Source organism: Sinocyclocheilus grahami, unplaced genomic scaffold (genome assembly GCF_001515645.1).
Source record: "Sinocyclocheilus grahami isolate Dianchi unplaced genomic scaffold, SAMN03320097.WGS_v1.1 scaffold337.1, whole genome shotgun sequence".
Lineage (NCBI taxonomy): Eukaryota > Metazoa > Chordata > Actinopteri > Cypriniformes > Cyprinidae > Sinocyclocheilus > Sinocyclocheilus grahami.
In genome coordinates this window covers 523,077-537,058 of record NW_015505516.1, presented here as the reverse complement: position 1 = coordinate 537,058, position 13,982 = coordinate 523,077, and the positions used below count along the sequence as shown (strand labels likewise).

At 35.1% G+C, this 13,982-nt stretch overlaps 1 protein-coding gene across 1 annotated transcript in view; it reads right to left on the bottom strand.

Moving 5' to 3' along the window:
- The window catches only part of LOC107602876 (alpha-1,3-mannosyl-glycoprotein 4-beta-N-acetylglucosaminyltransferase A-like), a 49,658-nt gene that overhangs the window by 2,756 nt on the left and 32,920 nt on the right, over positions 1 to 13,982 (bottom strand). Inside the window, exons 6-10 of the mRNA XM_016295487.1 lie at positions 12,047 to 12,093; positions 11,803 to 11,916; positions 8,214 to 8,289; positions 3,577 to 3,693; positions 1,238 to 1,431 (exon numbers count right to left, since the gene is read on the bottom strand). Coding sequence (XP_016150973.1) covers positions 1,238 to 1,431; positions 3,577 to 3,693; positions 8,214 to 8,289; positions 11,803 to 11,916; positions 12,047 to 12,093 — 548 coding nt within the window. The remainder of the gene's footprint in view (positions 1 to 1,237; positions 1,432 to 3,576; positions 3,694 to 8,213; positions 8,290 to 11,802; positions 11,917 to 12,046; positions 12,094 to 13,982) is intronic.

Genomic DNA, 13,982 nt, shown 5'->3' with positions numbered 1-13,982 from the left:
GGGTGTGGCATAATTCGTGAGGGGGGGGGGGGGGGGGAAGCTCTGGCTTTGTGTGGACGTAGCTTAAGGCTAAATCAAAAATGCCTGTCAAAATTAACACTGGCCTGCAAAAAAAACAAACAAACAAACAAAAAAAGATCTTCTAGAGTTGTGTATCTGCTCAACAGAGCATTGTATTCCGATCACAATCAGAAAAAAAGTCCAATCTGAATGTCAATGTTCCATGTAAACACCTCGAAATAAAAATGCCCAAACTGATTGAAATTTCAATTGGGCTGAGAGGGGTGGGATAAACCTTGTCTAATCCATTCAAATGTCAACACTTGATCGCACTGAAAAACAAACTGGAAAGTTTTGCGCATGTGCAATGATAAAGAAATGACGTAATTACGCCAGAACGAGCTGATGTTGTTGTTGTTGAAGAATATAATAAATGACTGATGTGTCGATCTTAAATTCTCTTTCCACTCATTGTCTGTGAAGTGGTGAAGGATAACGTTCCACAAGTGCATGCTTCAAACTCTCATATGCAGACATCTAGTTTTGGATGCAGGAATGGCGGTTTTTACTGCTTGATCAAGCATGATAAGCATCATTGCAAAAAGCTTCATGTGCTTGTCGTCTCCTAATTAGGACTCGAAATAGATAAATATTAAGTTGGCTTTTTGAAAAAAAATGAACAAAAAGGAGGAAATTCTGTATATTTGTGCAGTGTGCGCATGACAAAAGATTAAATCTGATTTGAAGTGAAATATAAATGCGCACATGAACCCGATCACTTTATTTAATGTTCATGTAAACATTAGGTTTGGATTCATCATTTGGAATGATTTCAAAAAAAGGGTCCATGAAAACATGGCTAATGTGTTTTCTCCATTACATCTCTGTCTTCCTCTCCAGAGATTTTTGGTTACAGAGTCTTATTTTAGAAGCTTCTCATTAGCCACCTCTACTCCCCTGTGAGGACAGCGAGACATGGACACGTGTGAATGATGTCTCCTGATTAGAGCTCTCTGAGTGAGTGCGAACATCACTTTTAGGAGAGGGTGAAGATTACAGAAAGAAATCATTTGGGTGTGTGTATGTGCATGTGAATAGTATATTAAATAAATACAGACAAATTATAATACTGGTCCCTCAAATGTCCTCTCACGCTGGCTCTAGGTCATCGGGCCATCGTTACGATCGACCCCTGTGTGTGTGTGCTTCTCTCTCAGTCATCCTGAGACAGACTGACCTTTCTATGTTTACGGGCCGATCAAACTTGAACAGGACGAAGTCTCCAGCCATTGGAGTAATGGCCCAGAAGAAGTCTTCGCCCATGTAGGTCTTCTCAAGTGTATGACCTTGATACACTTTAAGAGAGGTGGACACCTCCGCCGGCGGGTTCATGTGAATCTTATGCAGCAGAGGTTTCAGGAAGTCTTTATCCTAACACAGCAGAAAACAAAGTTAACAGGAAGTGCAGCTGAAGGCCGGACTGATTTATATAACAGTCCTTAATAGTAAAAACAGATATTCGATATGCGATACGATATTGCTTAAAGTGTGTAAAATCTATTTCAATTATATTTTAAAATATAAAATATTAAAAAATTATATAACCAATTTGTTTCACATTCTTTCTCAGAAAAGAAAGAATCACTACAACTTCTGAAAGTGACCAGCAGTGTTTTAGCATTACATAAAAAGTAATGTCACAAAAAAAAAATGTATGACACTAATTTTATATCATTGTAACTTTGCTTTCCATACACTTTAAGTACTTCTTCATATACCACAGCAAAAACTATAGTCTGAGAAAGTTGATTACATGATTTAAACATGATTAAAAGCAAGTGAACAGTCAGTAAAAAAAAAGAAAATAAAAGAAATACACAATTTACAAGAGATACAGAAATTTAATAATTAGGTGTAAAATAACACTGCATAGTGTTCACTGTATGAATTAAATTTAGATTAATCTTTGTTATAGCCATTTTGTTGTTTGATTAACATTAGTGACATATTCAGCAGCACGTATTTATAGGCTGCTGTCCCTTTAAATCCGACTGCACGGATCCAGTATAATGATACACAGCCGATTTCTATCTCAGCTGTTTACATTCATTTAAAACATAACCGACTGCGTTTACGAGAATGATCGTCGAGACGGGTACTATTGACATAATTCTGTGTGTATGTGCCTGTTCAAACATAAGGAGGAGGAGATGCGAAAGACCTTTTGCAACGTTTTGATTTAAGTAGCCTATTATTAAAATGATTCAGATATCGCACGCCCTTGCCATATGCATATTGCGATATTTACATTCGCGATATTTCAATAAATCGTGCAGCCCTAATAAAAATTGTAGTATTGTGAAATATTATTACAAATAAAAGTTTTCTATTATAATATATTTTAAAATGTAATTTATTCCAGTGATGGCAAAGCTGAATTTTCAGCAGCCATTATTCCAGTCTTCAGTGTCAAATGATTTAATGTATCCTTGCTGAATAAAAGTATATATATAACAAGAAAGTCTTAAAGAGATAGTTGACCCAAAAATGAAAATCCTGTCATTAATTACTCACCCTCATGTCGTTCCAAACCCTTAAGACCTTTGTTCAACTTTGGAACACAAATTAAGATATTTTTGATGAAATCAGAGAGCTCTCTGACCCTCCATAGACCGCAACACAACTGACACGTTCAAGGAACATAAAGGTAGTAAGGACAAAGTTAAAACAGTCTATGTGACATCAGTGGTTCAACTGTAATGTTATAAAGCTGCGAGAATATTTTTGTGTGCAAAGAAAACAAAAATAACCACTATATTCAACAATTTCTCCTCTTCCCTGTCGGTCTTCACAACAACACGACACATGCGTGTGATGCTGCTAAAGCAGGAGCCGGCGTTCTGACACAGAACACGGATGCACTGCGCCTTGTTTACAAGCAGAGGAATGCACAAGCATGGTGGTACTCTCGTGAACGCGAGTCAAAGACTGACTGAATAAAGTTGTTATTTTTGTTTTCTTTGCACACAGAAAGTATTCTAGTAGCTTTATAAAATTACAGTTGAACCCCTGATGTCACATGGACTATTTTAACCATGTCCTTACTACCTTTCTGGGCCTTGAACGTGTCAGTTGCATTGCGGTCTATGCAGGGTCAGAAAGCTCTCAGATTTCATAAATATCTTAATTTGTGTTCTGAAGATGAACAAAGGTCTTACAGGTTTGGAACGACATCAGGGTGAGTAATTAATTACAATTTTCATTTCTGCATGAACTATCACTTTAAAGAGATTTTCACTTAAATGAAAATTCTGTCATCATTCAAATTATATAGACTAATTTTATGGTGCTTTTGGGGGCTTGATTGCTCTTGGAGACTGTGACTCTACTGTATTGAAAAGAGCAGTAGGAACATTCTTAATCTCTCATTTAGTGTTCCGTGAAAGGACAAAAGTCATACAGGTTTGGAACGACAGGAAGATGAGTAAATGATGACAATAACTCAAGTAATCTAAGTGATATCTGAATAGCTGGACAAGTATAAAAAAATATAGATATTAAAAATATAGAAGTCACACCAATAAAGCCCAGCTGTGAAAACTCAAGGATCATCCAGTCCTCAGTGGCGAGTTGTAGGGCAAAGTTTTTCATGGTGGCAAAATAGTTGGGCTTGGCAACGATGTCGTCCTCTAACTGTTAAAACAACAGGAAACAGACATGAATCATACAGAACAGCTCATAAACTAGGTACACTTTCACACATGCCGCTGCCGCACCTACTAAAAATACCACATCTAACAATCAACCTGAAGCCACCAATATAAGTACAGACAAACACTAAAGCAAAGCTAAAGCATGTTGTCCTATACTCAAGTAACTTGAGTTCCAAAAAAAACATGAAAGCAATACCTTTCCCCTCTCCTAAAAGAGCACAGCGTGTATTGAGAGCACAAAGACAGGGAGACACTAGAGAGATTTATTGGCACAGCAAAGAAAAAAAATGAAAGTAAATAAAAAAAACAATGAATGAAAACATTCAGTACAGTCCTACACACAGACAGAGAGAAGCACATGAGAATGAGAAAGACATGAACGTGGAATGACATAAATGAACATTAATACAGGATGCTTTTCCGTCTTAGGAAATATTAGAAAGATACTAAATACACAAAATACACTATTGTTCAAAACAGTGGGGTTGGTACGATTTTTATTTTATTTTATTTTTGTTGTTGTTTTTGAAAGTCTCTTAAGCATTTATTTGATCAAAACACAGTAAAATCAATAACATCGCAAAATAATATTATTATAATTTAAAATAACTGTTTTCTATTGCAATATATTTTAAAATTTAATTTATTCTTGTAATGGTGAAGCTGAATTTTCAGCAGCCATTACTCCAGTCTTCAGTGTCACATGATAAATCATCAATCTATCACTAGCTCTCTATAAATCTGATCAATGTTAAAAACAGTTTTTACTGCTTAATATTGCTATGATAAAACTGTAATTTTTTTCAGGATTCTTTGATGAACAGAGCTCAAAAGAGCAGCATTTATTTGAAACAGAAATATTTTGTAACATTACAAATGTCTTTACAAAAAACAGTTTTTACTGCTTAATATTGCTATGATAAAACTGTAATTTTTTTCAGGATTCTTTGATGAACAGAGAGCTCAAAAGAGCAGCATTTATTTGAAACAGAAATATGTTGTAACATTACAAATGTCTTTACTGTCACTTTTGATCATATTACTACTTCAATAAATAAAAGTTTTAATTTTCTTTTCTCTTTTTTTAAAAAGAAATAAAAGTAAAATCTTACTAACCCCAAACATTGGAAAGATAGTATAAATGTAATACAATAAATTAAAATAAAGCTTTTCATCAAGAACAACTGAAAAAGTAGGGAAAAACATCCCATCAGCCTCTCTTCACAAGTGTGATGTTAAATGACAGGTTAAAAGATTCTCATGTGTGATAGGATAAATATTTAACACAATCTGAAACAAGTATAAATAGAAAAAAAACATTTATTGATTTATATTATTTACATAATGCTCACTCTAACAGATTTGCTGAAACCGGGCTCTAGACTCATTCTACCCCTGGTCGCTCTTTTAACTTTCGACTAACTCGTCGACTAACTTTCTCAGTTGGCCACAGGAGCACATAAGTTGGTCGCCTTTTTATTTATTTTTTTGCTACAACATGGGATTAATCAATGCATGCTGATGAACTTTTATCATGGTTTATAGTTATATGGAAACGAAAGTGGTTAACATTCAACCCGTCCTTTTTCATCAGTAGTATTTGTGATTTGAATTGGGTGAACAGGAGTTCCTCTTTTGCTATGTTATAAGCCGCAGGCTTCAGATGCTTCGAACCGAATTCGCGATCTTGGTGTCACGTTTTACAAGAAAAGTTAATTGTCTGTTTTGCTTACATCTATACACATTTCACTTTTTGTTTTAGTAAAACAAAAGATGGATTCATTGTTATTCTTAATTAAAAAGCACAACAACAATAAAACAGTATGCTACAATGACAAACTAGCTTACATAACGTTTATTGACAAAATCAAATAAGACAAGGCATGGTATGGTATACACCACATGCCGATTAATAAATTACAGAACATTTAGCAAAAACTGAAATTTAAAAAAATGTAAACAAATCCTCCATAGCGTAATGTGAAATAAGCTTTTCAAAATGAAAACAAAAAGAAAAGTAAAACTAAACTGGCTGTTGGTGACAGCTTGCATGTTTTTTATCCACAAGAATACCAACATGTTCACCTTTTCTGGTTTAAGAAGCGGTCTTTTACTTTACTTTAGCGTGAAAACCAAATCCTCCGTTCACCAGTTTTCTCAGTATTTGCGGAAATCTGACCCCTGGTACAATGTGTCGCGGCTCTGCAGCGTGCTGTATGGAGCAGACGCTTTGGAGCAGCACAGACCATGCACTCGCACAAATGTGACCACGTCAAATTTTAACTCGCACATTCCCAAAATGTTGTCGCAAATGCGACCATTTTGGTCGCAGTCTAGAGCCTTGTGAAAGGTGGACATTGGTTAGTGAGGACTAAACATACAGGTTTACAGCTGATATCGCTGCAAAAATAACTGGTTGGCAGAAGCTTCTGCTTGATATTTTTCATAATGTTATGCCTTTCATGTTTGTTTGTCCAGCAGAGAGAAACAAATAAGAGGTGTCAAGTTGAGCGTTACACCGCTTTAAATCTGCTGCGACCATGTACAGCTGCTCTAACCGTAGCAAATTCTTTCCCCTGATCATATTCCCAGCTGTAAAATCATTATCACTTCATAAAAACAGAAATCCCAAAACCACCAAGCCACGTTCCCATGACAACCGCTACAGAGCCAAAGTGTGTCTTTAGGGTATATCCAGATACACGAGTAACCACAGCAACCCCTGAGCAGAGAGCTTTTGGGGTGCTTGTCTCTGTCTGAACTGAAGAGCTTCCAGTGGGGATCTGGCACACTAACTAGAAACCCACACTGAAATATACACCGCTTAGGAAACTGACTGAAAGCGGACAAATCAATCAAAAGGTATTTCATCAACATATTAGGTTTAAGTTTAACACTGGTCTCAACTGTTCAACTTCATGTCTTTGTGTGACATGCTGTTAATTAGCAAAGACAAAACTTTCGATTCGACTCTCCAGTCTGCATAAATTAATGAAATATGCGTTCACAGTAATACACGTATTGTAAAGAAAAGTTATATGCATTTTTTTAAACTGTTACTGGAAGTAAACTTGGTTAACTTAGTAACTGTGTGGGAATATCATGAATGGAGAAGTAACATCAGTAAAAGCACTTTTAAACAACAACAACACAGAATTCAATGTTATTTTAGTATTATTTATGTATGAACTAGCTTTTATTTTCATATTTTCAGTTTTAACCTTAATTCATGTTTTTGTCATTTTGTTATATGCTTTTGCCTTTTTTTCAGTTCAGTTAGTTGCCAATGCAACATTTCTAATTTCCATTGAAGTTTTTCATTCAATATGTATATTTATCTCAGCTTTATTTCAATTAGCAAAAATTATTTTTATAATAGTTTCAAGTTTAACAATAACAACTGCTTAAAATAAAAATATAAAGAATTAGATTTATAAAACAATTTGATAACACTTTACTTAAAGCCTTTATGTATAATGCATTATGTAGGGTTGTTACATGGTATAATGCATTAAAATAATCCATAATATGCATTGTAATACATTATATCTTGTCGTTAATAACCAAAATTTTAAATGCATAGTGTAACAATGTGTTATTTAAGTGTTATTATGTATTAACTGTGGTTACAATTATTCATGAGAGTTTACAATAATTATGCCTTGTAATGTACCTTATAATGCAATGCATTAAATCTACTTTTATAATGCATTATAAATAAAAGGCTTTAATTAAAGTGTCACCAACAATTTATACATAAAATAAAAACATAACACTAAAACCAATAGTCTTAAATGCCACGAGTGAATTTAAGCATTATAAAGTAACGTAAGAAAATTTATATTCATTTTAAGATTTGCTAAAGATAACATTTATTGCTGTTATTAAATTATAAGCAATTAAAAAAAAAAAAAAAGAACTTTAAGAGAATGTAAGATAATGGCAAAGATAAACAGGGTAGCTAACCTAAATAATTAAATATAGGTCAATACATCTCCAGTATTAATTGGTACTGAACAATAATAAAATTAAAAAAAATCAATATAAACCGATACCCAATACAGTACCAATTTATTGTGCAACATTAATTATTGTATGTGGTAATTTACAGCATGCCACAAATGCGATCAATAGACATTAGGTTGAAAAATGTTTAGATCATCATATAGGCGACATAACTGTTTCAGAGTTAAAATTCTTTCTGCAATATTTAGTTTGTTTATTATGCAGAAACAGCTATGAGAAAGCCATGCGTGGGTCGCTTTACCCAAAGTGTAAACACTATGACGCTTTCAAAACACTGCTCTGTTTCTATTTGTATCCTGACCATCCTGAGACAGCCACACTGACTCAACCAATGGTGTGAGTTTACCGACCAATAGCAGACAGGGGAGTGTTTTGGGAACCTGTTTGAAAAGTCATTCGATTTTTAATTCCATTGAGTGACGCTAGTGGTGCAGACATTACACGCTTAACCTTTAAACTTGGCAATTTGATTACCTGGACATAATAGACCCCTTTGTTCACAGCATACATCATTAGAAAGGAATAGTCCAAGTTCTGCTTGGTCCTCCATCTACAAAGACACACAAAAACATGTTAAAAAAGGGAGACGCCCAGTAGTCTAAAAGCAAAGGTTTAATGTACAAGTTAACTGGTTGATGAGTCGGCTGGGAGTGAAATTCTAGATGTCAAGCGTATGAGGAGTGTGACTGACAGTAACAGAAAACAGAAACATACACAGCCAAAAAGCTAAATAAGGGTTGGGTGAGTCTATAAACAAAAACACATCACTCACGCATACTCAATATAAGCTTTGTTATTCAGTCGTCCTTTTCGGTAAAGGGTTCAGAAAAGAGAGACATAAATATTCAAAAAGGACACACAAAAACATGTTAAAAAAGGGAGACGCCCAGTAGTCTAAAAGCAAAGGTTTAATGTACAAGTTAACTGGTTGATGAGTCGGCTGGGAGTGAAATTCTAGATGTCAAGCGTATGAGGAGTGTGACTGACAGTAACAGAAAACAGAAACATACACAGCCAAAAAGCTAAATAAGGGTTGGGTGAGTCTATAAACAAAAACACATCACTCCCGCATACTCAATATAAGCTTTGTTATTCAGTCGTCCTTTTCGGTAAAGGGTTCAGAAAAGAGAGACATAAATATTCAAAAATGACAAAGAATATTAAATATGAGGGGCATCAAAGCCGCTCATTTCCTTTGATCAAACTGACTTTGTAAAGTGGACGAGAGTAGAGTTTGTGGAACAGAATAAGAACTCAGATGCTCAACAAGGTGCACACACACACAGTCATGTCAGATGGCATCATTGGGAACAACTTTATAGCAAGTGGTTTCATTTGGAATCGATCTTAGCAATGGCCTTGATTGTGCAAAATCAACAATAAAAGCACAAAAAAACAAACGTGAGTAAAAATGTAGTTAAATTTAATTTAGTCAAATAGGCAATAATTTAATTAAGAATTGCAACCTAATGAATAATTTAAACAGAACTGTAATAATGATAAGCTGACCCTTGCTAAAAAGAAAGTCAAATAAGGGGAAAAAAATAATGCTACCAATCTTTCTACAGCATCTACAGACTTGATTCAGTATCCAAGTGCATCCTAACAGACCTGCTGTATTTTTTGAAAATATACACTACTGGTCAGTGAGAATTTTTAAAGGGGTCATATGATAAAAAGAACATTATTTTGTGTATTTGGTGTAATGAAATGTGTTTATGCGGTTTAAGGTTAAAAAAACACATTATTTTCCACATAATGTACATTATTGTTTCTCCTCTATGCCCCGCCTTTCTGAAACGCATCGATTTTTACAAAGCTCATCGGTCTGAAAAGCGAGGTGTGCTGTGATTGGCCAGCTATCCAGTGTGTTATGATTGGCCGAATACCTCAAGTGTGTGACAGAAATGTTATTGCAATTTATTTCTATGAAGGCAAAGCTAAATTTTCAGCGCTCATTATTATGCTGATTTGCTCAGTAAACATTTCTGAATATTACCAATGTTGAGTTAACAACAGTTGGGCTGCTTAGTATTTTTGTGGAAATTTTGTTTTAGGATTCTTTGATGAATAGAAAGTTTTCTTTAAAATATTTGTAACTGTTTTTTAATGAATAATTAAGTAATTTATTTTAAAAAATTACATTTTAGAACAAACTTTTGAATGAATAGCGTATGTTTGTAAAATATTGTTTACTTACTGCTCATAATTTTTAACAAATTAATTGCCGTTTAGTTAAATTCATAAAAACGTGTTTAAAAAATTTAGAAATAGCTGAAGGCTGCAAGGCTCTGAATTAAATTTAACGTTGTATCATTATTTAATTTGAATAAACAAAGGAGTGTGTTGAATTGCATATCTATAAATATTTCTCTGATATTTAAATTGGTATTGAGAATAATAATATTCGGCATTGGCATTTTTCAGTCGTGACAACCCTAGGACAGGCAGAATCAGAGTTATGAAAGAGAGAGCATGACACCAAAAGACAGAAGAGGCAGTGAAAGAAAGAGATGCCCAGAGTGATAGAGATTAAATTGAGACAGCTGTAGATGAAAGATTTAGGGAGAGCAGGAGAAGAGAAGAGAGGTCCTTTTAGGACAGAGAGAGAGGAGGAAGGAAGTAATGAAGGAATGAGTTGATGTCTTTGACCTTGAGCTTACTGGCTTCCTGTCTCACAACAAATCTGCCACGCCTCTCGCTCGGTCTTTCTCTCCAGAAAATCTCACTGACATCTCTCCCTCTCTAATCACATTTGTGACAGTAAATCAGCTCTGACTCATGCACTGAAATATGAGATCCGGGCTAATCAAAACTTTATTTCAGCCTCACCCACCACAGAAATCTCTATGGGCACATAAATACTGTCACACGCACTCACCGCAGCAACGGCCAGCGCAACCATATGACAGACCACAATCAATACACCTACACACACCACCTGTCAAACACTTGAACACACTCCACTGAAAATAAATGCCTTGAATTAGTTTTGTAGACAAATAAAAAGGAGATATGAAGATATCAATTAAGATATTTTACATGGTTTAAAATGGTTACAATATCTGGGACTACACAATTCTCCACTTATAGATTTGATGATTTGCCTAATATCCTAAAATACAGAAACGGTAATAATAAATAGAAGTGTCCAATTCTTTGAATTCTTTGACGTTCATTGGCATACTACACTACTGCATATTATTATACTATCTTGCATATGTAGTATTGTTTCAAATAAAAGTACATTGAGTACAGTACGCCAAAAAATGTCCAGACAGCAAACAATATTCAATGAAGTATTCATACACTTTTTTTTTTTGAGAAACATACTACTGTTCAAAAGTTTGGGGTCAGTAAGAGTTTTTTGAAAAGTAAATGAATACTTTTATTCAGTGAGGATGTATTAAATTGATCAAAGTGACAGTAAATACATTTATATTGTTACAAAATATATCCATTTCAAACTAATTCTGTTCATTTGAATTTTCTATTTATTAAAGAATCTTTAAATATATATATATATATATCATGGTTTCCACAAAAATATTAAGCAGCACAACTGTTCTCAACATTGATAATAATAATAAATATTTACTGAGCAGCAAATCAGTATATCAGAATGATTTCTGAAGGCTCATGTGACACTGAAGACTGCAGTAATGATGCTGAAAATTCAGCTTTGCATCACAGGAATAAATTACATTTTAAAATAAATTCAAACAGACAAGATATATTTTAATGTTTAATACTATTTAACAATACTACAGCATTTTTACTGTATTTTTGAGCAAACAACTGCAGCCTTGATCAGCATAAAATACTTTTATTTTTTTTTATTTCACCGACCCCAAATGTTTGAACAGTAGTGTATGTAGCAATTTTTAGGTAATAAATTAGGTCACTTTTAAGAAATAAATTTTTATATATGCTAACATTTACAGTATGCAACAAGGCAACTGTTTTATTATATACCCAGAAGTATGCACTTTCCCACACAGTCTATTAGTGTTTTGTAGAAGTATGTGGCTCCTGGAGAGCATAATGTTTCCTAAATACTTACTTCACCCTCTCCTTTGAGTCACCAAAGGTCTCTTTCAAGTTGCTGAAGTCTGGATAGTAGCTGGCAGGGGGAGATATGACCTCCAGTAAACCAGAATTCAGCTCTCTGTAGAACCTGATGGACAATGACAGTCAGGAACAACAGTTAGCAAGGCATCTGAACCATTAGGTTAAATGTACAATTAAGATCATAACACAACTTAATCTTGAGGACGTTCAGTGTGGCAAGAGAAAAAGCAACTTACTCTTTTTCAAGGCCTGCAACCACACTGTTTACGTAATCTATGTCCGTCTGTGAGGAAGCAAACAAAGCACTGGTTAGCACACACTCACACACACAGGCTCGGCACAAATACAGGTGCAGTAACTACTAAGTAAATACACCAGCGCCTGACAGCATGGAAAAATATGGGAATTGGAGTGACTCTGCTCTGGGCGGTTTGTTATCTCAGTGAGGACGACGAATTGTCTTTTCTCACTGATTTTCTTCACCCTACACCATCTGTGGGTGCAAGTACTGTAAAACAGCAGTGAGTGATGTGGGAAGGGATATACTCTCTCTGGCTCACACATGTGCTGGGGTAACAAAAGAGCCTCATTAGAAGGTCTTTAGATGCACTGCCACTGGGTGTTTTCAGCTTTACTAAAACACTCCAAGCTAATTACTGTACTACCATTGTTACAGAAAACCAAAAGAACAGCTGATGATCACACAGAAAACATCAGCTACCAGACATAACCACGGCCCACAGACACAGAGGAGGGTACAAAAACACTGGACCACAGACTGGAGGAAAATAACTACATTTATTATGCCAAGACAGTTGATGTATAGAAACACTGTACTGTTAGGGGTTAAGCGGCACCTAACTTTTTTTTTCCTGTTTATACAGACTACTTTTTTGATTAGTCAATTAATCTAATAGAACAGCCCACTGCAACACAGTAACTACATTCATATTATAAATATTTTATGCAGAAATATTGTAACTTAAGAATGATAAAAAAAAAAAACTGACTTTTTTTTTCTTTTACAATGTAATGTATATTATAAAATCAACAGTTTTTTTCCAGTAACGAACACTAGCAATTGGCATTTTTTATGGAAACCACCAAGGTACATTTTATAATATATAAAAGCTGAAAAGAAATCTGTTCAAATCTGTTAAAAATATAGACTATCATTTCAAAATCTGGGATAAGTATGTTTTTAATGTTTACGAAAAAATCCAGTATTATAACAAATTTTAAAAACACGTTTTCTACTTGAATATATTTTTAAATATTATTTATTTCTATGACGCAAATGTGTATTTTCAGCAGCCATTACTTCAGTGTCACATGATCCTTCAGAAATCATTCTAACTAGGGATGCTCCGATAGATCGGCTACCGATCACTATCGGCCGATAATCACGTTGGGATGATTGATCGGCGGTCTCGAAAAAGGCCGATCTAAAAAAAATTATCTCAAGCCGCTGCCGTGAGAGGTTTGGCACGACATGCAGCGGCACCGTCTCAGTCTCTGTCAGGTGCGGGTAAAATAATCATAATGCTGAAGGTGAGGTACTCACCTTCATATTTCTTCATTAGATAACTTATAAAGTAATTTGAAAACCTTGTGTGAGACGTAAATTTCACAAACAGCGTGAGTGAATGACCGCACGCGCTCTCTCTCAAAATACGCAAACGTCTTCAAATCACCACACATCGTGTCTGTCTATAAGCGAGCTGCACGCTGCACAGTTGACACAGTAATTGTCACTTGCACAATCGAAGCAGTGTCACATCGTCACTAAAGTTTATAAATTGCATTACTTTTTAATTCTTGCCGGTGTTTAACCATCCAGCGCTCGTGTGCTCTCCTGGAGACCGTGCGCTCATGCACACTCGCAGCGCACACACATTATGCCAGGGTCACATTACTTAGTTTGCAGTGCGTATGCGGTGCGTATTTTTTTCCGCGCTCATGTTAACAGATTAATAAAGCGTGCACACTGCACACCGTTGCTGTCCGGCAGTGTGTTCAGGAGCGGTGCATCTGCAGCAGTGCAGAGATCGTTTCTGCACCAAGTCTATTTTTGCTGCGCTGCAAGTGCTGAATTAAAGTAACAGCGCATTTTTTTGCAGTAAATATGAACATGGATTGACACGAAAATTTAGTAATTACACCATAAATGCA